General features: G+C 36.2%; 2 protein-coding genes across 2 annotated transcripts; both read left to right on the top strand.

Annotated features, from left to right (window-relative positions):
• The first annotated feature begins 12,694 nt into the window (after positions 1-12,694).
• On the top strand, positions 12,695-16,472 carry LOC136226124 (protein VAPYRIN-like). Its single transcript, XM_066014454.1, has 2 exons — positions 12,695-13,734; positions 15,867-16,472. Exons 1-2 carry the CDS (start codon positions 12,778-12,780, stop codon positions 16,305-16,307), a joined length of 1,398 nt encoding a protein of 465 aa, XP_065870526.1. The 5' UTR covers positions 12,695-12,777; the 3' UTR covers positions 16,308-16,472.
• A 7,088-nt stretch (positions 16,473-23,560) lies between these two features.
• LOC136226123 (peptide-N4-(N-acetyl-beta-glucosaminyl)asparagine amidase A) lies at positions 23,561-26,310 on the top strand. Its single transcript, XM_066014453.1, has one exon. The coding sequence runs from the start codon at positions 23,620-23,622 to the stop codon at positions 25,411-25,413; it is 1,794 nt and encodes a 597-aa protein (XP_065870525.1). The 5' UTR covers positions 23,561-23,619; the 3' UTR covers positions 25,414-26,310.
• The last annotated feature ends 16 nt before the right edge of the window (positions 26,311-26,326 follow it).

The raw sequence follows: 26,326 nt of genomic DNA on the forward strand, positions 1-26,326 counted from the left end.
GTATAAATAAATATTTAAAATTATACACATATAAACCAATATAAAATAATAATATTAAAAAATAATAAACTTACCAATTCGCTGTTGGCGCGAGAATGCTGTACCGGTCCAGCCTGTGGTGCATGAAGGAGATGGGGATGCGAATACTGCATATACCAATCCATATAAGCAGGATCACAGGCAGTGGGATCGTATCCGACTGGTCGGCATCTCCTCCGATCGATGCCCCGAGCCGATGGAAAACTCCGCCAGGTATCCTCAACTGTGACTAAGGAATGCGTGAGCTTGTACGATAACGACTTCCATGGTCGTACTGCTTTATCAGGTCTAATACGCTCAGCTGGGATAGGCTGAGTATATCCGACCTGTCGCAGCGCTCGGTCGGGCATATACGGCTCGACGATGTCTCTACACCGTATCCAACCGGCGTAGGACACCCGAAGCCGATCATCATCAGCGACAGGACCATAAGGCAACCACGTCACCTGGAAAAAAGTAATACTCAATTATAAATTCTAGAATTTTATAAATTACCTCTGCCGCCGTCATACGATCCAGTTGCCCCCGAAAGGTATCTAGTCGGGCGGTCGTCTTGCCTGGGACCCCGACCTCCCATCTCAGTGCACGGACATGGTTAGCTGGGATCAGGTGAGCTCCTCTATGCGGCCGGAAAACCGGAAAATACTCATATATCCATGCCTGCAGTAGGGTCAAACATCCGCATATACCGGAGCAATCTCCTCTGCTCGCTATCCCCAGCTGCCGATACAACATGGCTAATGTGGCAGACCCCCATGATAGTCCAGCTGCCCCGCTGACACCGCTGTAAACCTCATGAAGATGGGCCGGTCTAATCCTATCTCCACTCTTGTCAACAAACAGAGTGGATCCAAGCATAAGCCACATCCACGCCGCTGCCCGAGTAGCGTCATCCCTACCCTCACCCAGTAGCCTCTGTACAGCCGCAACAAATACACCTCCACCTGACCATAAACGACTAGTCGGCAATAGAAGCTCATCCTGACTCACCCCAAACATCATCATGCACATGGCATGAAGCGAGTCAACAGGGGGAGACTCGGACACCATCTGACCGTCGATCGGGATCCGAAGAATATGCCACACATCATGCAGCTGGATAGTCATCTCACCGAACGGCATGTGGAAGGAGTTCGTATCGGGCTGCCACCGCTCAACGAACGCAGTCAATAACGGAGTGTCGAGGTTCCTGAACATGGCACGTGGAAGGTGGGACAAACCAGTCCTCTCGATCATCTCCCTCAGCTGTAAAATGACACATAAAATTATAAAATTACAGAATGTTTTGTATGTTTATAGTTAAAAATACGAATTACAATAAATGTTGACACACTATATTATGCTTACCTCGGGTGACGCATCAGAAAACCACTGACACAAATCTTTGCATGCTGCTGATCTATTATAGCATGTCAGAAACGACCGAATCTCCCCTCCCAACATCCGTGAGGCAACATGTCCTAGAAAACTAGGAATCACGGAACCATCAACGGGACCACCAGCAACCGGTCCGGTAACTACCCAGCTCTCGTCCTCACTAGCTTTGGAACGTTTGCTTGTCCCTGATAATTATAAAAAATTATACAAAATTATACTAAATTATACTAGATTATACTAAATTATACTAGATTATACTAAATTATACTAAAAAATACTCAATTATACAAAATTATACTCAATTATACTAAAATTATACAAAATTATACTCAATTATATAAAATTATACTCAATTATACTAGATTATACTAAATTATACTAAATTATACTCAATTATACTAGATTATACTAAAAATACTAGATTATACTAAAAATACTAGATTATACTAGATTATACTAAATTATACTAAAAAATACTAAAAAATACTAAATTATACTAGATTATACTAAAAAATACTAAATTATACTATAAATACTAAAAAATACTAAAAAATACATGTACCCGCAAAACGACCTCCTACGCGCTGGGTCGGCTGTCTCCCCGGGGTCGGCTGCTCATCGCTCTCCTCAACCTCGGGATCATGTGCAACAGCGGACTGTCGCACTGCCCGGGCTGCCACATCGAGGTAGTCCTGCAAAGAATCGCTACCGGGCTCTCTGTCATCAAAATCAGTCGCCCCCTCTACGTCATGAATATCGGCCTGATCCGCAATCGGCCCTCTCCTCAACTGCTCCGTCGCAGTCCCTCTCCGCCTACGACCAGATATATCTATACCACGCAATCTCGTATGCCGTGGTGTATCATCCTCGTCCTCCATATCTAGACGACGAGCAGATGACGGGATGGATTTTTCACCCCTAGTAGGCCGCTCCGTCTACATAAAAAAATTATACTAAGTTAATAAAATTGTAAATATACTATAATTATAAAATTATAATAAATTATACTAAAGTTTTAATCAATTTATACCAAAATTATAAAATTACCCTAAATTAATAAAATTGTGAAAATCATGCTAATACTATACTAAAATTAAACTAAAATTAATAAAATGTTAAATAATATAAATTAAACTAAATTAATAAAATTTTAAATAATATAAAATTTAAAAACCCACGTGGGCGTAAGGGAATCACGCCCGAACCATTGGTCGGGCGTATGAGAATCACGCCCTACCAATGGTTCGGGCGTGATATCACCACGCCCTCCCTACGGTTCGGGTGTATGAGTATCACGCCCTACCGTTGGTGAGGGCGTATGGCAATCACGCCCTCACCAACGGTAGGGCGTGATGCTCATACGCCCGAACCGTAGGGAGGGCGTGATACTCATACGCCCGACCTGCGATTCCGGCGAATTCCAACAAAAACCAAACAGATTCGTTACGAGCTCGAATTCAACGAAATAAAGCGGTGAATCTTACCATTTTATCTTTTCCTTTACGTCTTCTCTCGCCATCCATGATTCGGTTCAATGTGTTGTCCGGATTTGAGCAAAAAACGTTTAGGGTTCTAGAGAGGTTTTGGAATTTTTGAAATTTAGTCCAAAGGGTATTTCGGTCAATTCTAGGGGCTAGAGGTGGGAATTAGTGGCTAGGTTTAGTAATCCACTTAGTAAAACTACGTTAATGAGCATGAGTTTGCTATTTGGGGCTTTTGGACCTGCTGTATCAGCTGCTTGCTTCACAATCTTTTAAAATTGTATTACATCTGCCACATTTGATAATAATTATTAGTAATTGAGAAATTTTAAGTTTTTATTTGATTTGTTGAATTTCTTGAAAATTAAGGAAAAATAATGGTCGAGATTGTCAAAGATTCTAAAATGACGTAATTCCATCAGCAGTGCCCTAGTGTTATGGGCCTAGTTCGGGCTACAGGGGCATCGAACTTCCTAGATTCTTCGGCCAGCTAACTGATGTCTAAGGAGTCTATTCTATATACACGATTTGTCAATGCATAATGTCATTATTCTGTTTCAGAAGATCCCTTGTATATTAAACTTCGTCCTATAAAGGGCATGTACTTTGAGTTGTCTCGCAGCTCATAGTGTCCATAGAGTTTCACCCTTATTCAGACACGCATCTCTCTTTACGAAGATTGAATGCCCAACTCTCCTAGTTTCTAATGGACTAAGGTGAATCGATTAAACTAATACCGACTACTGACACGATGGTGGAGAAGATCTAACGTTAATGGTGTCCTTGTCAATGTCACCTATATTGTTCCTTATACCAACTCGGCCTCCATTGACATGTTACATTCACCAATCTCCATGGAAGCCTCATCGTAGCCTTAAATATGCTTAGGGTTGAGTTTGTCTCTATCTTACAATCTCCCCCACTTGGAGTATCAACGTCCTCGTTGATCAAACTTGCCTCCTGCAAAAAGTTCCACTTTAAACTCGAATGGTACCGAGGTTCTACACAAGTTGTCTTGCCCTTTTATTTCCCAAACTGATCTTCGCCCGCTCTTGAACTCTACTGAGTATCCACACTGTTTTACTTGCCTCTGGAAATGGTTTTAACTTCAACCATCTCTCAGTTGCTCATGCAATCTGCAATTTGAAGTGTCTTGAAACCATCACATATGCTCTTGAAATTCTATATGGCCAACTTAATAGGAACAAGAAAAAGATCAAGGGAGTTGACAACGTTTTTGAAACCTCAAGTCCCACCCACGTCAATACAACATCTTCTTGGAAAATACCCTCCTTAGCCAATCATAGAGTGATGATTCGAAGATGCAATTTGTCTTGAAAATTAATGCTTTGATGACTTGTTGGGGGCAAACTCTAAAGAAGAGGATGAGGAAGAGATGATCCTCTTTGACCTTATGTTCGATTTTCTGAACAAAAAATTGTTAGAGTTATTCTCCATTTTACCTCTTTATAATTATCTTACTGATTAAGATAACACTTATCCTAATTTCCTATTCACTATATTATATTAGGTTTATTGTTCTACGATTTTATATATAAGGTTTAGTTAAAACTTTCTTTGTAATTATAATTATCATTATTCTATACAATAATCCTAATTATAGAAACATGGCATCACAATGTTAATGTGTAGTAGCAATGTTGATAAGATTTTGTGGATGGCATCTCTTTCATCTTAGAGGTCTCTAATCCTATTAACATGTGGATCCCTACTTAGGGCTCCCTTCGCTTATTGGCTAGAAAAAGAAAGCTATTTTTCTCATTTCAAAGAATGGTTATGGAAGAAGCTTTAGAATCGGGGAAGTGAGCTTATTTCCAAGGCTGGTGTCTACTCTCATCTTGGTAGCTCGATAGGCACTCCCAATCTATTTTATGAGTGTCTTACTCCTTCTAGTTTATACTACTGAAGAGCTTTAGAGAATGTTGAATTATTTTTAGTGGGGTAACAAAAAATCAAGGGAATGAGGGTTGAATTGGTTATCTTGGGAAATATTGTGTGTACTTTAGGGTCTAAATTTCTGAAACTTCACTGCTTTCAATTTAGCTATGTTAGAATAACAAAATTTGAGACAATTAATTGATCCAACATTGCTAGTAAGGTTTTCAAAGTTAAATGCTACCAGGGGGGATTTCTTGAATGCTAAGTTAGGGCATTCACCAACTTATATCTAAAGGAGCATTTGGAGCTCTCATCTGGTGCTGAAAAAGGTTTTAGTGGAAGATATGCAATCCTACCTCTATTAGTGTTTGGAAGGATCATTGGCTTAAGGATGATAACAACCTATGTATTTCAAACTCTTATAATTGAGAAGTTAGAATAACTTAAGGTGTGTGATCTTTTTGCTCTTAAATCATTGGAATAGGATACTAAGTTGATGGAGGAGTTAATTATACCCCGAGTGATACAGGAAATGTTGATATTACCAATTAAGTAGGGGAGTAGAAGTAATTGTTTAATATGGCATATGAACCCTTCTAGGACTTACTTAGTTATAAGCACTTATAAGCTTGTTATTACTTTTGAGCTGATGACTCATTTACATATGTCGAGGGAGTGGCAACATATTTGGAAAGCAAAAGTTCCTTTCAAAGTTCATTTTTTTCTTGGAAGTTTTTTAGGAAATGTTTGCCTACTTGAGTTAATCTTCTCAGAAAAGGTATAGATGTGAGGAGTACTTGTGTTTATTGCAATGGGGATATTAAGGATGAGTGTCATTTTCTTATTGCATGTTTGATTGCAAGGGTTTGGAACGAGGCGAACTTGTTGGATTTAATTCGGGTTGCGATTGTTAATATGAAGAACTTTTCATCTTTTATCTGTGATGGTTTTACGATTTCAACAAAGACTTTGATTGGTAATTTCCTCATGCATTTATAGAGCCTATGGTGTTTTGAGAATAAGATTATGGAACAACTTGGTTATCTTATTGGAGCAAATCTCCTTTGCTACCAAAGACACAACCTGCAACCTATTTAGAGTAAAGCGGATGAAGCATGTTACTGCTCCAATTTGTGTTGTTCTATGCTATTTGGTGTGGCATTCTCCCCCTTCCTAGGGGATTAAATGCAATTCATTGTGGGTTTTTTAAAATCTTCTCGGTCGGGCATCAGGGCAGTTATTAGATACTCTATAAGGCGGTTTATTACTACTCAGACTGCATTCATTTCTGGAATTCTGCATGTCAAAGAATGATTGGCTCTAGCACTATTAGAAGTAATTAATTTGGCGGCTGAATTGGGCTTGAATCATATATTTTTGAGTTGGATGCTAAGGTGGTAGTGGATGTTATTATTTCAGGTAAGAAGGATCAATTAGAGTTTGAGGATTTCAATTAATAGTTATCGATATTTAATTCGTCAGAATTACTCTTGCTCAGTCAAATTTATTCGGAGGCAAACGAATGAGTTGACTCATGCTCTTGCACAGTCTATCTTTCTTCCTCTTGCCCCATGTTTTTTTATAACGTCCAAATTTGGAAAAGATGCCACCAATCATCATCGGATAAGCAAATACGCAGAAGATAGGAAACATGAAGAATCCACAATAAGACACAAATGAATCTAGATGAGAGGATTCACCTCCAAAAGTCTGATCGTGATAGACTCGCCATGGTAAGAGGTATGCCAAATACATGTACATCCAGATAAATATGAAGGGTTGATTATGGGATTCAACAGAAGATGGTGGAAAGGAGGAAAGAATGTATATTGCACGTCTTGTACGGTTATGTATAAACTTAAGGAAACCATTAATCTTCCTAAATCATATTATACCTTCTAGAAGGGGAAGTAATTATAATCAATGAGAGTAATGTCAATTAATGGAAGTAATGATGAAATGACCCAATTAAGCCTAATTAAGGCAAGTATGTTACAAAAGGGAGTATATATCTCTCCATCAAGACATCTTTAGAAGTAAGTTAACAACAATTTTCTAAATACTTTTCAATATCCATTTGATATCTAATATCATACTGACACTCCTAAAGACATTGGCTATTGAGTTAATCTATTTTGAGCACGTGAATAGGAATATAAAGAGGATCTAGACTTTTGGGCCATTTGGGAAAACTGTATGGGTCAACCCGGGGATGGAGAGTACCACCTACTTGATAAATACGTCATGTGGGGTAACCAATTGTGTTTACCATGAACCTCCATCTAGGAGAAAATGATCTGGGATCTTCATGTGGGAAGCTTAGGGGGGCACTATTGGTCCCTGATAATTAGTTCCAAGGGGGGGGTTAGGAACTAATATAACTTTTTCGCGTTTTAATTAAGCTGACAGGAAGTAATTTTGAGAGTTTATTAACTCTGCTTTTGGTCAGCTTGGTGAGATATGTTTGAAGACAGCTTTAGTCAGAAGTTGACTAAAGTTGTTTTCTTGTGAGTTGAGAATTGACACTCTTGAAGGTCAGCTTCTAACTCAGCACCACTTATTTACTCAAGGTCAGCTTAGGCAATTTATATGCTGAGTAAATTTAGCAAACAACACATACGATATAAGAGAGAGTTCAGAGATTACTCAGTATCACTTATCCTGGTTCGGCCTCTCTGCCTACGTCCAGTCCCCAGAGTCCTCCGGGCTTTTTGAATCCAATACTGAGCTCTTTAATGGTAGAGCACAAACCAATTACAAGGCAGTTGAATATGCAAGAGTACCTTCCTCTATTCGTCTACTCAAGTCCTACTAAGTGCTACAACCCAGCACCTAGATTTCTCTACTACTGAAATGCTTACAACTAGGCACTCAGCTTTACTCTCTCAATATTTCTATTGATCACAGACTTGTTCCTTTTTGAACTAAGGAACACTTTAGATGATTACAACTCAATCTAGCATTTACACATAGAATAGAAACGTCGGTGTAAGATTCTTTTTGTATTTGAGTGCTTTTGAAACTTTCTCTCTTGTATTTTTCTTTTTGATGCTTCAGTACTCTATATTTTGGTTCTTCGATTGTCCTTTTATAGACGAAAACTTGTGGACTTGATCGTTTAAAATGTCTTGACCGTTGCAACCAAAACGGCTCTTTTGGGGAACATTTTCTGGAAAGCTTCAGACTGTACGCCATTCCCTGCTTCTGTTTTTCTTCAGGTGTCAGGTTGTCTTCTAGCGTCTGTTTTGTTTGTTTGTGCCAGTTGTCTGTTTCCAATAATCCAACGTCCCATGACTCTCGGAATCAGTCTTCTTAGATGTCTTCGAGGTTCCAATTATTGGTGCAGAAGATTGGCAGACTTTGTCTTTTAGTAAAACAGATCCTTCATGCTGTCCTGACGAATACTCAGCTTCGTTTGTTCATGGTTCATGCTGAGTTCCTTCAAGGTCAGGTCCGTTTTGTTTAACGACTCCTGAAGAGGTCTTCAGCTTTAGTCAGCTTCGTTTTGTTTTCTGAACTTTAAATCCACTCAGCTTCTATTCTGTCATGCTGAGTTCTTTTCTACTCAGCTTCGTTTGTGCTGACTTTTATCCTGTCTTTTTCTTTATATATTTTTGCACTCCAGATTTAACAAACATATTAGTACAATTAAATCAAAGCATCTAAATTTAATTGCCTTTTAATCATGGATGATTTTGTCAAATCAAAATCTTGTGGAAAGGTGTTTCAACAGGCACTTTGGGCAAGACAAGACGTATGAAGCGGTAAGCTCTCAATACTTTTGGCCAAGGATGAGAAGGGACGTGGCCTACCTTGTAGAGAGTTGTTACAAGTGACAAACTTCAAGAGGCACTCTACTAATTCGGGGTTGCACATGTCGTTATCGGTGTCAGATTATGTATGAGAGAACTTATCAATGGACTTTGTATTGGTTCTGCCAAGGACACAATAGGGCATGGATTTTATCTTTGTGGTGGTGGACTGATTGTCCAAAATGGCACATTTCATCTCGTGCGGGTAAACCAATGATGCCACCGCTATTGCTAAACTATTCTTTCGAGAAGTGGTAAGATTACATTGTGTTCCAAAATAGTATGGTTTCAGATAGAGATACCAAGTTCCTAAGCCACTTTTGGCCTACCTTGTGGGCTCTATCCGATACTTCCTTGAAGTTTAGCACAATCGTCCACCCACAAATCGACGGAAAAACGAGGTAGTCAACCATACTTTGGGAAACCTCTTGAGGAGCAAAGGTATGGATAAACCAAGGATGTGAGAATTGGTATTGGCCCAAGCGGAGTTTGCTTACAATGGAGCTATATATTCGGTCATGAGGAACTCACCTTTCAAAGTGGTATATATGAAGACCCCCAACCATACTCTAGACATTTTGGACAACCCAAAGAGTGACAAGAAGAATGTGACCACCCATAACCTTGCTAACGAATACTAAAAAATGCACTTAGAGGTGAAAAAAGCCTTAAAGAGCAGAACAAGAACTTAAAAGTAAGGGTTGATGAACATCGAAAGGACCTTCAGTTCGAAGTCAAGGATGATGTGATGGCATACCTAAGCAAGGAGAGGCTCGCTAGCGCACTAAATAGCAAGCTTCGGCCAAGGAAGTGTGACTCGTATAATGTAACCAAGAAAGTCAATGCAAAATGCCTATCATGTGGCTCTCCCCAATTGGCTAGGCAAGATGTCAACTTCTTCCAACGTACGTGATCTATGTCCATGGAAGCCGGATGGGTCTCTTAAGTTTACTAAGGGTGAGTCGGGGTCCAACTCTTTAAAGAAATGGAGAATAATGTGGACACCTCCTTCAAGGGTCCAAGTCAAGATGGGGGAACGCCTCGCATGACGTGTAACATCAGCCACACATCGTGTGAGCAGGGTGCTTAATGAAGAAGCGCATGAAGATGGATCCACACGGTGTGTTAGAAGGCCACACAACGTGTGGATAGCTTACTGAAGCTTCTAGAACTGTTGTGATAATTCACATGGCGTGTGACTTTCCTCACACGCTGTGTGACCTGTTGAGAGAGGCCATCGAAGACCACCCCTTGCGACCATTCGAGCTATCAGAGTTTTGAACCACACTATGTGTCAGACAGATCACACGTCGTGTGAGATTACTTCTTCACCTAGGGGACAAACCTGCCATAACAATGTTTCATTCTAATACTTTTTTGTCACTCTATTATTATTGTTTTGCCATTAAGGTTTATTTACTGCTTTTCCATTTACCCTTTCTACCTCACTTTACCCCTTATTGAGTTATAACCCTATTGAAGGCTTTATTGTCTTTGGTCTTTATTTTAGGGGAGGTATTTAAACCTGAAGTTTGTTGTAAGGAGGGTAAATTTCATCAATGGTGTACAACCTTTGCCCATTTTCACACTTTGGTGTACAACCTTCAATTTGTATCAGTAATATGTACGAATTTATATGTGACCTCTCACTTTGGTGTATGGCCGGTTAAAATGACCGGTCAAACGTGACACCTCATCAATTTTCATATTTTAAAAATTAAATTTGACCCCACTTATTATTAAATTACTTTTATACCCCTTAATCAAAATATTGTTTTCTCTAATTCTCTCCTAATTTTTATTTCTTTAATTCATTCTCTCTCCTAGGATTAACTCTTCTCTCTCTTAATTTCTATCTCTAAAACCTCTCTCAGAAACCAATTTCGAACCAATTTTTTCCTAAATATCCAGCGATTGAATGGCTTTACCTTCCATAGAATTTGAATGTCAAAGAGTGAAAATCAGAATAAATTATGTTTGGTTGCCCAGAAAATAAGAGAATAGAGAAAATATGTAAATTCCAAATCTAATTTAGATTCAAGCAGCCACATAAATCTCCTGTAAATCCCAAATCTAAGCATCTAAAAAGGCAAAACCCACACATCAATTTCATCTTCTATATCTGGCTGAACTTGATTTTGACGAAGAAAAACCCACACAAGGATTTATATTTACTTGCTTTCCTCCATATTGCTGGACCTGTCATGCTTTATTTGGAGATGGAGTTCTATCCAAATGAGAGTTTCACCCTCTTGCAACAATGCACGACCGACCTAAGTTCCAAAAGGATTTACTTTCATAGCATTATTTATACATATTGGTTTCTCCTCATTATTTTGGCTAATTGATATACTAATTTGGGTTTTATTCTTTTGAAGTTTCTCCATTTGTGGGTATTAAGAGAGTATTTGGAGATTGACTTGTAAATCTCTGATCCATAGAAATAGGGTATTAATCTTACATTTTTTTTCCGTTAATCTACATTGTTGTCTGATACTTTTAAAAGCAATTGATTTGTTGATGAATGTGTACAAAACAAAAAAAAAACATACCGTAAAGAGAGAAAGAAAATGAGAAGAAGATGAAAAGATTTTATTAAATACAGATCTTGAATCTTTGAAGAGAGAGATTAGAGAGAGAAGAAATGGAGCAAAGAAGATGAAGATAGAGAGATAGGGATAGGGAAAAGTAATAAGGGTGCTTTAGACATTTTAAATGTAAAGGGTCTTACATTTTTAAATGGGAGAGATGAAAAAAGATGATATGACATGTTGACTAGCGTTGACCGGTCATTTTAACCGGCCATACACCAAAGTGGGAGGTCACCTATAAGTTCGTATATATTAATGAGACAAATTGAAGGTTGTACACCAAAATGTGAAATTAGACAAAGGTGGTACACCATTAATGAAATTTACCCGTTGTAATGATGAATACTTTTAATCAATCAAACACAGATTCTCTCTATCTTGAGAGCAAGGTTTATATCTATTATTTGGGATTCACGCCTTCTAGTTTTAGCTTTTCTTTATTGATTTAAGATCAAAATCAACACTATCGTTATTTATCCATATAAAAAAAAATTGAAGTGTCTAAAATATTTTATGTGCTACTAATATATTTATAAATAACCAACAAAAAAAAAAATGGACGAAACTGTTTCAGTTTACCGAAAAACTTATTTAAAAAATTCGATGTGACAGTTAAATAACAGTCAGTCAAATTAGTGGTTAAAAATTTCCGTAAAATATGGTTAGAATAGATTTTACTTAAAAATGTTAGGATTAAATTTATATAATTTTCTATGTTAAAATTAAATCTATATTTCCCTTAAAATCAAATTTAAATCTTATACTAGTGTATATCATAAACTTAGTTTTAATTGTCTTCTCTTTTTGTTTTTTCTTTTTCTGCCTGGCTTAAACGCCTTCCTTTTTTTTTTTGAGAGAAAACACAGAATTTCTATTCATTTTCAGGAGGTGTAGTATCATTACAGATTAGGTGCCAGACAATTGTCGGGGCATCCTCGATTAGGTAAATTGGTGCCGTTAGTTCCTTTGCCCATTGTGCAATCCCATGAGCCACAGAATTGCCTATTCTAGATATATGCACGAACTCGCAGCTACTGAAATCGGAGGCAACTGTGAGAATGTCCACATACATTTCCTGGAGAGCTGTATTCGGGATACTGTTAGCATTTATAGCGTCGATAACCTTCTTCGCGTCGGATTCAAAGATGGTCGCTGAAAATCCACAGTTCCTCGCCCATACAACGCCTTCCTTAATCCCAACAAAATAATAATAATCTCAATTATTAATTATAAAACCAATAATTAAAATGTAATTATTTAGAACACTAAATTCTAAAAATTGTAGTATCAGTTTAGAAACCCCTCTCTAGCAATACTACTCTTCCAAAATAGCCGTACTTGTTTTAAAACCTCTATCCAAGCCAAGAATAATACCATCTAGTAAACCAATGTTTTCAGCTATAATGACAGGCTATAAACCTCCATGTAAACTCCTTATCTCAATGTCGTTTTGGCATCTTCTCTATAAAACGACAAAGTCCCAAATTTCCCACACTTTTGCATGAGCCCCCACAGTATCACGTGCACCCTCCCCCTTCCTCAATAACTACTCCTCCTCCATCTCTCACCTTCTTCAAAATGGAGAAGCCGTTGGTGGAGGTTTCCGACACCGAAATTCGCCTAGATTTCGTGCTTAATTCGAAATGCAGAGCCAACATTCGCCTCCGGTCACTCTCCGCCACCACTCCCATAGCTTTCAAGGTACAAACCTCATCTCCTCACAAGTTTCTGGTTAATCCACCCACTGGATTTATTCCTCCCTTATCCATTGCCACATTTCAAATCATCCTCAAACCCCAAACTCATGTTCCTTCCTCTTTCCCTCGCTCTCCGTCTGATCGTTTCCTCATAAAAACGGCACCGTTTGTCGCCAATTCTTCCGATTCGCTTAACTCGTGGTTCTCTTCGCTCCCTCACGGCTCAACTCAGGATTTTAAGCTCAAGGTTGCTTTCCTCGGTCATTTTCTTCTCCGTCATGCTGTCGGCTCCGGCGATGTTGACTCGGTGAGGAATATGATAAAAAGGCAGAGGTCGATTCTGGCTGAGTTGTCTCCTAAAAATGCTGAGTCGCTCCTCCGTGTCGCCACCGAGTTGAATGACCCGGAGAATATGGTTAATCTGCTGCTTGAAGCGGGATTAAAAATCGAGGCACGTGTGGAAGCAGATAATTTGAGTTTCTATCCGGTGGGTTCTCAGTTGGTGTGGAATGACATGCAGTCGGAAACGGCGTTTGATCGGACGGATGAGATTTCAGATTTGGTTGAAAGATTTGGGCCGTTGGATTTGAGAGATAACGCGGGGAGAACACCGTTGCATTTGGCGGCAAGTAAGGGGGATATCAGCTGCGCTAGAGCGTTGCTGGAATCGGGTACAGATAAGAATTGTAGGAGCAAGGATGGCAGGACTGCAATATATAGGGCGGCGGCTAATGGTGACCGTCGGATGGTTGAAATGCTAATTGAGATGGATGCGGACCCCACTATTGCAGATAATCGTGGCCGTTCAGCATTTGACGCTGCTCGCGATAAGGGATATGTGAGTTCCATTTACTTACTGCAAATTGCAATTAGCTCCAAATTTAAATTGGTTTGAAAATTTGAATCAATGATAATGGCCTTGGTAAAGAGCGTTTTGGAATAAAAAGAGTGGTTTTGATCAACTTTAGAGATTTGATCACTGAAACCGCTAATTAGAGTGTTTAGTGGAGAGAGGTTTGGAGGAGAGTTTTGGGATGAAAACTCTAATTTAGAAAAAGCTGTTAAAAGGAGCTTTTTCAATTAGTGTTTTGTAATATTAAAATTAATGGACTTCTTTAACCTTAATTTTAAAAGATAAGACTCATTCTTCTCCTGCCCCAAAATTAGTCTTTTTTGCACAAACCGCTATTATCAAATCAGCTAGTCAAATCATCTAATGTAATCAGCTAACAGCTAATAGCTAATGTAATCAGCTAACAGCTAACGGCTAATTCCCAAACAGGGCCAATGTTATTTTATTGAGCAGTTTGAGCTGTGTTTTGGTACATATGGTGATAATAAAAGGAAATTATTAGAAGCATATGAATTCTCTTGAAATTGAGAACATTCATAGATCATCTATATTATAGAAGGTCACACTATTTTAATTATTCTTTTTTTAGAAACACTATTTTAATTATTAAATGGAGTCACAACATATGTATCCAAAAGTGAATTGGAGTCTTTCAAGTAATATGGTGATAATAAAGGGAAACTATTAGAAGCATTCGTTTTTCTATATATGTAACATGGACTCATTCATATTATAATATAAGAGATCCCATCATTTTAATTATTAAGTGAATCACACTACACTACAGTTGTTTAGATGTGAATTAGAGATTCCAAGTAACATGAAAGATTTTTAATAAGAACTCCAAATTTATGCTAAATAGTGATTTTTTTAATAAATTTTTACTGTGCATATTGATGGCATTGATGATGTATAAATGACTTGATATTTAAGTTGATATTGTTTTATTCTTATTATTTTTTACTCTATGGTCTAGTTTAATCCTGTACTTTCAAATTGATAGTTAAATTGATAAAAAATCTTTGGTACACGGTTAAATTGATATTTGATTCAATGAAAACATCAGTTCAAGTTTGATGGTCACTTTATTAGAGTATATAAATGGGTTAATTTCAAAAACGTTCCGCAGTGAATTTTTTCCCCAAAATAGTCTTTCTGCTAATCCTTTTAACATTTTGTTTAATGATATTTAGATATGTTGATAGGTTGCTAATCTATTAAAATTTTGTTTAATGACATTTAGATATGTTAATGGATTGGATTGAACCGGGCTTTATGGCTTTACATTTAAAGCACCCAGTTCAAATCTTGCTAGCACACTATTAATTCAATTCGGTTTGAGAAGAAATTTTTATTGTAGACCAGGATTAATATTTATCTCTATATTTAGATGATATCACATCAAAACTTGAACTGATCGTGGTATACTAATACCTCATAAACTTATTTAAAATGATATTCATTTTAATTTTTTCATAATCAATCTTTTTTTCGCCACAGATAATTAGAACTTAATCCTATTATTTTAAACAAATCCAATAAATTAACGAGATATTTCTTAAATTCAAGAGTTAAGTTTATGGGCTCCCAATATGTTAATAGGCTCTGTCGGTGCTTTCATTTTTATAAATCTCAAAGTTCGGCCTAGAAAAGGTGGGCCTAGGCAAATTTTGTTGTCTAGTATCATTTTCCTCCAGTCTGAGCAGGTTTAGTAGTACTATAGTAAATATTCAGATTCTTAGGCGGATATTCGGTTCATGAATAGATTTAGCAGTACTATAGTACTGCAACAGAAACCCCTCCAATTAATTTTTTGTAAGGAGGCTGAGTTATTGCCCGTTTGTTTCTGTTTTCTCAGAACTGGTTTTTACTTTTCAATTCTAAACAAAAGGTAGAAAGTGTTTGGTAAAATTCCGACACAGCTTTTTTTCTTCTTTTTTTTTTTTTTCAAAAAAAACAACTAATATCTACTACTTGTCGGCAACAGTAAGCAGGAACAGCCGAAATAAACGAATCCTTAATGTTTTAATTTTCTTTTTCAACTTTACATTTGGTATTCTATCTAATTTCAAAACTGTGTATAATATTCCTAACAGCAATATTAACCAACAATGCAGGAGGAGATAGTCGAGATCCTAGAACGCGGAGAAGCAGTGTTAACAGCAGCACGCCGTGGAGATTCAAAACACCTCCAATCACTTCTAACAAAAGGTGCAACCTTAAATTACAACGATCAATACGGCTTTTCAGCCTTGCACGCAGCAGCAATAAAAGGACACAAAAACACAGTAGAAACACTAATTCAATTTGGGGTAAACTTGGAGTGCCGAGACAATGAGGGCAATGTGCCACTTCACTTGGCCGTCGCGGGCGGCAGCTTAGAGACAGTTGAAGTTTTAGTTGAGAATGGAGCTAATTGTAATGCTGAGAATAATCATGGTGCCACCCCTATTCTCATGGCTAAAGCAATTGGCTATGATGGTATAACAGAGTTTCTTGTAAGTAGAGGTGCTTCTTTCTCTTCTTCTCCTCTTGATGATTTTTCTTATTTTTCATAAATTTATGGTTTTGTTGTGCATTGTAGTTAAATTAGTCTAGCATTACTAGAGGTAGCAATTGGTGTAACCGGATTGTATTAGTTCATGTTAAACACCGGGTTAGTATTAAATGAGTCAACCAGTGGCGAATACAGAATTGTTCGGTTGGGGGGCTGATTTTACACATGGTGCTTTTTTTTTTTTTTTTTTTTTTTTTCTAAATTGAATTTGTTCAAAATTTTTTAAGTATATATACGTGTTATAATTGAAATGGTCAAGAACTAATTTTTAAGTATCAATGTGTTTAAGATTCTTAACATGTAAGAAAAATTTGTGTCTAATACAAAAAAAATCGGATTTAGAGACGGCCTAATAGGCCAAAAAATTAGAAATTTGGATTTAAGAAGGGCCTAACAGGCTAAAAAAAATTAGAATTATGGATAGGGAGGGCATAACATGCCAAAAAAATTGAAATTTTGGATAGAGAGGGCAAAACACGCTAAAAAAAAAAATTGAAATTTTGGATTTAGTAGCAGGCAAAAAAAATTGGAATTTTGGATTTAGGTAAGGCTTAACCGGACCTCGACTAATTTTGGGGTGCTAATTTAGCACCCGATCATTATTTCTTGGAAATATGAGGCTGGAATCACCACATCCTCAAATTTCGTGGAGACAGCGGGACCGAAACTATTCGTGGTTATAGTGGTTTCGGCAGCTGAAGAGGCTTTGGCCCCTCTGGATCCCTCCATGTCTCCGCCCCTAGAGTCAACCCACCCAATCTAAAAAGTTTGTGTTATAATCATGTCCGCTTAACCAGATTAGTGTTGTTTACGTGAGTAATATGTTTTCTTAATTCTTTTTTCGTTGATGGTCACATTTTAAAAGGGTTAAATGCATCATTGGTCACTGAACTTACATGGTTGTCTCAAACTGGTCACTCAACTTCAATTTGTCTCAATAAAATCACTGAACTTTGAGTTTTGTCTCAATTAGGTCACTCCGTTGATTTTAGTGGTTAAAATGCATCGAAATAATAACATGGATGACACGTCAACATGAGTTAACTCAAATCTCTGATTGGAACGAAATGTGACAGCCGCATGTCGGGTATTTTTATGAACAAAACTAAATTTTAGTTTTTTTTTTCATAAAAATAATCGACACGTGATAGCCATGTGGCACATATGTGGATGTCATGTGTCATTTGTGTTAGAAATATGAATTGTCTCATATTGATGTATCACTTATGTCATCATTCCGATGATTTTTAATTATTAAAATCGTTATAGTGACTTAATTGAGATAAAACTAAAAATTAAGTGATTTTGTTCAGACAAATTGAAGTTGAATGACTATTTTAAAATAACGATGTAAGTTTAACCCCATTTTAAAATATAGGAAGATAATAGGTTTTCTGAGGCTCAGCTGCATCCATGTTCTCATTCATGTTATATAATATGTGTTAACCAAGCAAGGATAAAACCTAAAATCTTCACATTTAAGGGAAAATTTTAAGTGCGACTCGTCTTTATATATCTTCAAAAATGATCTAGGTTAGTCTAGCAGTGGAAATAAATCTCTAACAATCCTAACAATACAAAGTATAAAAAGATATGCATGCTATAGAAATTTTTTTGGGTATTCTAAAAGTATTACATCCGACCAATCAATTAATGTCATATGTATATATTTATTTTCTTTACACCAATTAGTTCGTATATGGTGGTATATAAAAATATTTTCATTTATCCAATATATTACTTCTGGAATACCGTACAATGCAGGTATATAACGAAATTGTTGTTTATATTTTTTATTAAAAATAAACATAAAAATATAATTAATTACAAATATATACATTTTTCTTCTTGAATTTCAGCATTTTGGAATATTCCAGCATTTTGGAATTTCCAGTTCTGAAAATTCCAACGTTCTGGAATTTCCAGAAAAAATTCCAATGTGAACGCTGGAAATTCCAGCGTGAATTTACAGTGCTGGAATTCCAACTTCAACGCTGGACTGAAAAATCCAGAAAAAGAAGTAATTGAGAGAGAATGAGGAGGTCAGTGTAAGGGAAAGGATGAAGCATTTACGTTTCATGCTACATATATACACTTTTTCTATTATACCAATCATTTTCCATGTAATAATAGGTAAAACGGTTTTTATTGATTAGATGTATTACTTCTGAAATACTATAAAATTTCTTATAAATTAGATTTTTTAATTTAAAAGGTGGAATACAGATGTTAAATGGAAAGAGATCCGAGCTCTAATATAAAATCCATTCCACAAAAGCATAAAAGAAATTAAAAAAGAATGAAAGCTCGGTGCTCTTTCCAATTTCCAAACTTGTAACCAATGATTCTGGATTTCTTTTGTTAAAAAAAATACCAATAATTGTATCCAATATCAAAAACCATTTTATTATTTAAATTTAGATGACATTTTTACAGATCAAAACAATTCAATACCTAAAGTTAGTTTTATTTCGATTGATGTATATGTTGATAATGGTGTTTTTCTAAATTTCTGGACAAGAATTATTGCTTTCATGGTTGATCAATAATAATAATAATAATAATAATAATAATAATAATAGAAGATGATGTATAAACTTGGAACAAATTTGGAATTAAGGGACGTTTGGTTGCTCCTTTTTATTCTCATGTTTGATTTTTCACTAAAAAATTGAAAATTTTAGGTATTTGGTTAGTGATCTTTTCTTAAGTGGCAGTAGACATAAAGAAATCTCTCAAAGGCTCGTGTTGCCAAATTCAATGGAAAACTTAAAATCGAATCCATAACAGAATCAATAATTAAGAGCTCAATAAAAAAAAAAATTGATCGGAGGCTTTATCCTTGAAATACATAAAGTTTAAGGACTTAATCATGCTTTTTTTCTTTATTATAAGATGATGAATCCTATTCTAAGTTGAATTTTATTATAATTAACATTTAAATACATAGTAAAATGTGATTCTACTTGGAATATGAATTATTTCCCAACTCTATAAGCAAACAAAATAATTATATATAAATATCAGTGGTGTTTACATGGACCTTCATGATCAAATGAATTGTGGTCACTCACCATTAGATCTAGGCTGATTAAATATAAGCTTTAGGATGCTTTGAATCTCCATCCTATGATTTTGATCAGTCGAGATCTAACGGTGAATGACCACAATTCATTTGGTCATTAGGGTCCATGTGAACACTACTAATATAAATATACATTGAAGTTCAATAAAGCTGCGAAAAATTATTAAATAGACACGGAAGTTGATCAACCTAGCGCCATGTCATTGCCACTGTCACGACCACTTTCAATCCGCGAAAAATGTTACTTTTGCCTATACTTTTTTCTGGTTTTGTTCATCGCTGGGCTTTTTTGCTACACGGTTGCATCATCATTTGTACGTAGACCGACCCGAGTTTTATAAACCTACTTTTTTAATCAATCCCATCGCTATTTATCATTTCGGCATCTCCGATTCACATTTAACAGCCGATTGGAATCTCTCGATCACTGTTAAAACAACTGATTCTTATCCCTTGGTTTTCGAAGATGTCAAAGCTTCCGTTTTGTTGAAAAAATGTGGTTGTTTCTTTTACGACAACGACGAAGAATTTCTCTTTTAAAAGGACTCGATATGGGGAGGTAGATGAGAAGAAGTTTCAAGTGAATCTAGATTCGTCTCGTGTGGCTATTAATGAGAGTGTAGCAGAAGCTATTAAATGGTGAGAGAATAAGAGATGAAACTCTCACTCAGGGTGAATCCAGGATTTCTCGCCCATGGGGGTAAACAATACGACTAAAATAATTTTTATCTAAAAAATAATAATTATAGAAAACCAGAGATCAAAGTTCAAGTTCAAGTAAAATAATAGCAGAAATATCAAATCAAAATTCAAGTAGGAGTTAAAAATTACCAAAGCAGAGAGGCAAAGATCGGAGATGGAGTGCCGGACCAACGATCCAACTACGGAGGGATTGGCTGCAGATTTTGATTTAATTTTAGTTAGGATTATGGATTTCAATTTAGGCTTAAGAAGAAAGAGGAATTGAGGAAGAAGAATTAAAGAGATTAAAGAGAATAAGAGAGATCGATTGTTTGTTTTAGGACCTATTTAGTTTTACATTTAAATATTTACTTTTTATTTTTTTTTATTTTTGTTATAAACAAAAGGACGTAGTTCTAATTAAATAAAACAACGTCGTTTTGCTTTAAAACATAATTAAAAAAATAAAAATAAAATATTAAATTTAAAACCATTCTTCATCATCAATTATATAACCAGTAAACCCTAAACCTCCATTGATGAAGGGGGAAAGCTCTAAAACTTCAAAATTAATACATGAGTTTTACAAAAAATACAAATGTCAGTGGGGCAACTGTCTCCAGTGCCCCCATACTGGATTCGCCCCTGCTCTCACTTTCTCTTTGAGCATCGGTTCTTTAGGAACCATGAATCGTGAACGACAACATCGTAAGAATTTGATAGTTGTAAAGCATATGGTCGTGTTATGTGAGGATTTGAAGGTTGTTTTTTCTTTATAATTCTACTGCTTCACCCGCTCCTTTCTTTGGAGGACGATTCTTCTGCAATAATATTCGTCTTTACTAATCAATTTTGTTCGTGTCTTCAAAAACACAGTTCACTGTGTTGGCATTATTTTTCATATTTTTCTTTTTATCTTACTTTTTCTGTTTAAGATTCGGTTTTCTTTTTTTGTTTAGAGTTTTATCTATTTAAAAGCTTTGTTTTGGTTGTAAGAATCAAATTTGCTATTATTAATAGAATAATTTTATGTTTTCTAAAGATGTATAAATTTTAACGGTTGTTGATAGATAATTGTGTACTATTAAACAATTAATAAGGAACTGTTTTATACTTTTACCTTACTTATAAAATTGGCTTAATATATATTTACACTTTTAAATCCAGGCTATTAGAACATTTGAACAAGTTTAGGACAATGAAGCGCGGAAATGTTGTTTAAGCAGCGTTTCTACGTTTCCACAACATGTGGGAAACGGAAACGTCCGGAAATGGAAACGAACCGTTTCCGGGCACGTTTCTGTAAATAAAGAAAATTGGATACGCGTTTCTAAAATCTAAAATCTGAAAGAGATTCAAAACTCAAACGGTTCATACTGAAATTGATCTGCAAACTTAAACGCATGTAACTCCATGGTTTCTTCTTCTTCTTCTTCTGAGTTTTGCGACTTTGTGTCTGGTATGGGTTTTCTTCTTCTTCGTGCGGGAATTGCGACTGCTTCTTCTTTGACTGGTTTTGGAAATCACAATACCAGTTTGATATCAAGTTCCTGCGTCGTTGTTTTCAGTTTTTTTTCTATGCATTCTTGAATGGTGTGATGGAGAGAGGCTTCTGAATGTTTGGGTTGGTTGCACTGACCTTTTATATTGTTTATTATTTAAGTAGTGCTATTTATTTTTTTTAACTCTCTAGCTAAAGACTTTAATTTTACACTTTTGATATTTAAACATATTTGTTTTTATTAATTAATTCGTACTTGATATTATGATATTAGTAACATGTTTATTTCATTAAATTTGTAGTTTTTTCATTAATTTATTTTCATTTTACCAATAATATATATATATATATATATATATGATTTATGATTATTTTTATATTTATTATATTTTTTAATATTTATAAATATGTCCCTATATTTTTAATATTTACGTGTTTCCCCACGTTTCCGTTTCCTATGTTTTTTAAAAATCGCGTTCCCGTTTCCGTTTCCGTTTTTATATCCGTATCCGTTTCCATTTCCGTGCATAATAGGTTTAGGATATTAAGCCAAATTTAAATTATATATCTTATATTTATAACTTGGGTAAATTATATACATGGCCACTGAATTTTATATATTTTAATATTATGATCACTAAACTTCAATTCTTAACGGTATGGTCATTGAATTTTACACTTTTTTAACATCGGTGGCTACTCAATGCCTCAAATGATCATTGACGGCCTCAAAATAAAAAATTCAAAGAGTTACTAATATTCTAAGAAACTTTAATTCTAAAAAGTTTTCGTTTTGAAGTCAATTAGATATTGTCTGGTTCGGAGAGAGAGTGGATTTTTAGAGAGAGAAAGCTTTCAAAAATGTGATTTTGAAAAATAAAAATTGTGGTTTCATGGTAAATATCGTTCTGAACAACTTTAATCTTTTAATATTTTCATTTTGAAGTCGTTAAGGGTAATTTTGAGAAGTTAGTTAAAGTTGAGTGGCAACCAATATTAAAAAGTGTGAAGTTCAGTGATTATATCGTTAAGTTAGGATAAATTACACCCATGGCCACTGAACTTTATCCATTTTAACGTCGTGGTCACTGAAATTCAATTCTTAACGGTATGACCACTGAACTTTACATTTTTTTAACAGCGGTGCTCAATTTTAACTAACTCCTCAAAATGACCGTTAACGACCCTAAAAATGAAAATATTTAAGAATTAAAATTGTTCAAAACGACATTTACCATGAAACTATATTTTTTATTTTCTAAAATAACATTTTTGGAGTTTTCTCTTCCTAAAAAATCAATTTCTCTCTCCTAACCAAACAACACCTAAATGATTTCAAAACGAAAATTTTCAAGAATTAAAGTTCTTTAAAATATCATTAACTCTTTGAATTTTTTATTTTGAAGTCGTCAACGGTTGTTTTAACGTGTTGAGTAGCCACTGGTGTTAAAAGGTGTAAAGTTCGGTGTTAATAATTGAAGTTCAGTAGCCACAATATTAAATGAATGAAGTTCAGTAGTCATGAGTGTAATTTACTCACTTAAGTTAGCCCTTGTTTGGGAGGAGGTTAATGGGAGTAAATGGAAGTAATGGAAGGTTAAGTATTAAGTTAACCTTGTTTGAGAGTTATTTTTTGAGAGTAAATGGAAGTTAATGGGGTTAAATCTTTACTTCCTCTAACCTCCAAACTCTAACCTCCAAATTGGGGGTTAATGGGAGTAACGTAAATTTTTTAAAAATTTCTTGTCTCTGCAGAGTAAATTTAACCGTCATTCCCCTCCAAATTTAAACTCCCAAACGAAGTTAAACATTTAACCTCATTTACATCCTATGAACTCCCAAATAAGATTATTTGTTAACTTTCATTTTTATCACTTCCCTTCCCTTTTCATTACCTCATTTAACTCTCACCTCCATTAAACTTCAAACTCCCAAACAAGGGTTTAAGTAAAGTTCAGTAGCGATAATGTTAAAATGAATAAAGTTCATTGGGCATTATGTAATTCACTCTCCAACTAGAAGAACACACAACTGAACTAGCTAGCTATGAACGAAAGAATGTACGGATCAGCTTCTCTTCTGCTACTTCTCCTCCTCTTCACTGCAATTTCCCCCGTCGTACTCTCCGCGTCTCCAGACCGCTTCTTCAAGCGATCATCATCGTCACCACCACCTACAATCAAATCCACTGATTCACAATCGAAATACAAACAATATTTTGAACTCACTCGTCCTCTGCCGTCCGATCATTTGACTCCATCATGCGCTCTCCATGTCATCCACCACAGCTTCGGCAACACAATCAATCGCCCTCCTTACTCCGTTCCCTATTCTCCACCCTCCAATTGCCCCTCCCCCTGGCCCCTCGCCGTCCTCGAATTCAAAGTCAACTCTCGCGGTGACCAGTATGACCGTATCTCCGGTCTGTGGCTTGGCGGCGCTGAGATCCTCCGCACCAGCACCGCCGAGCCGACTCAATCCGGAATTTACTGGACTGTTCGGAAGGATATTACTCGATACTCCTCTCTTCTCAAGAAAAGAGACCTTAATTTCACGATAATGCTTGAAAATATCGTTAATGAAGTTTACACTGGCGTTTATCACGTCGATGTCACCATTTTATTCTACAACAGTACCTCAGTTAGTGTTCAAGCTGAGGTCGGCATTCTCAATCGCAAACGAGGATCGATTAAGGCGGCTGTGTATGAAACGCCGGCTGATTTGGTAATTCCGATCTCTTCATCTAATTATGATAAAGGATATTGGTTCATTATCAATGAAGAATCAGATGTTCATTTCAGGAAATTCAGACTCCCAAGTAACACCTGTAGAGCCGTTTTGGAATTGTATGTGTCGTTTCATGGAAATGATGAGTTCTGGTATTCTAATCCATCGAATTCTTATCTAAGAATGAACAATTTAACGAATCCGCGTGGGAATGGAGCGTTTAGGGAGGTTTTTGTGACAATTGATGGAATGTTAGTGGACTCATTAGTGCCGTTTCCGGTGATTTTCACTGGTGGAATAAACCCTTTGTTTTGGGAACCTGCAGTGGCTATTGGTGCGTTTGATCTTCCTACTTATGATTTCGATTTGACGCCATTTCTAGGTCTTCTTTTAGATGGGAAGGATCATGTGATTGGCTTAGGTGTTACTGATGGCATTTCTTATTGGCTTATTGATGCTAATTTGCATTTATGGTTGGATCCTGGGTCTGCTAGTGTGGAAGCTAAGTCTGTTGTTTATCAGAATCCTGGTTCCTCCATTAAAAGACAAGAGGAGTTCAGATTGCTTGATGGGTCTCTTAAAATCAAAGGGACAAGGAAGACTCAGCTGCTGGGATGGATTAAATCGAGTACCGGTAACTTTACTACTTCTGTTAAATATGAATTCAAGTTCATAAACTCCATAAACTTTGATAGGAATGGAACTTATAAGCAAGCCAAACAGCATATGAAGTCGACAAGAGAAGTTAAGGTACTTGATGAATTGGGAAGATTGCTTAGTCTATTTACAGTGAAAAGAAAATACCCTCTCAAAGTTGTGACTTTGAATCTGCCCGGATCAATGAAGAACAACACTTACATGCTTATTACTAATGTTTCTCATGCTTTATTTGACAAGTATTCAATTGGAGAATTTTCAAGCTCTGTTTACAACAAACAAGTTTCCAATGGTTGGATGGAAGTCAAGGATCATGATGTAATCTCTGGTTATTCAGAAACTAACCAAACTTTAACTTGCAGGGATGAGTCTGGTTGCTATGTTCGAACTGTCGCTGCAATTGATAGCATACTTGTAAGAGACAACTCAACCTATGCTTGTCCATCAGCTATATAGTATTGTTTGTTTAAGTTTATTAAATTTTAGGTTCTTGTTTTGAGATCTTCAAGTTTGTATCTATCCGTTGCATTTGCATAGTTTCCTGGTTTGGAAGTAAAAGTGTCATATTGTTGGAGAGTGAATGATTGGTGTCTTCTTGATCCTCTAAATGAGGCCACTGAAAATGTGCGGTACAGCAGTTCAGAGTTCATCTTGAAAGACCTGACTGCATCAAACGGAAGTATCACATACCCGGGCAGTTTTCTGTTGCTTCGGCCTATAACATTCTTTTAGAATAAAAGCTGCTAAGGTTTTTGGAAGAAGAGAGTTTGGGGTTATCCTTGTATGCCGCGTTGTGTATCAGTTTCATTTCATGGTTAGCCACGTTTAATAGGCTTGCTGTGAAGAAAAGGCCTTTGAAATGGAAGGTTGGGAGTGGTCAGAAATGTATTTTTTGTTGTGATAATGCTGTGGAGTCTATTGACCACTTGTTCTTTGAATGGTTTGATTTCAAAACAAGTGTGGTCTGCTATTTCTATCAGATCCAATTCGCGTTTGGTTGATGTGTCCCGGAGAATGATTGTTAGCTGGTTGGGTAGCAAGGCTATGGGGAAGACCTTTTTGGCTCGTCTGCCTACGGTGGCATTTGCTACTGCTGTATATCTGTTGCAGCAGGCTAGAAATCAATTGCGTTTTAAAGGCATTCAGCCTCATCTTACTAATTTAATTAGTTTAGTTTCTTTTTATGTCAAGTGTCAATGTATAATGTAAAGTGTTCTTCAGGTTTTGACTGGAATTTGTGGTCCTAATGTGATCTGAATAGCAATATGCTGAAGGAATTAGAGTGTATTTTTTGGCGTTTATAATTTAGGGTACTCCAAGACCATTCAATTCAATTCAATTCAATTTATGACACATGTATATATATTTT

The sequence above is a fragment of the Euphorbia lathyris genome, chromosome 4, assembly GCF_963576675.1.
Source record: "Euphorbia lathyris chromosome 4, ddEupLath1.1, whole genome shotgun sequence".
NCBI lineage: Eukaryota > Viridiplantae > Streptophyta > Magnoliopsida > Malpighiales > Euphorbiaceae > Euphorbia > Euphorbia lathyris.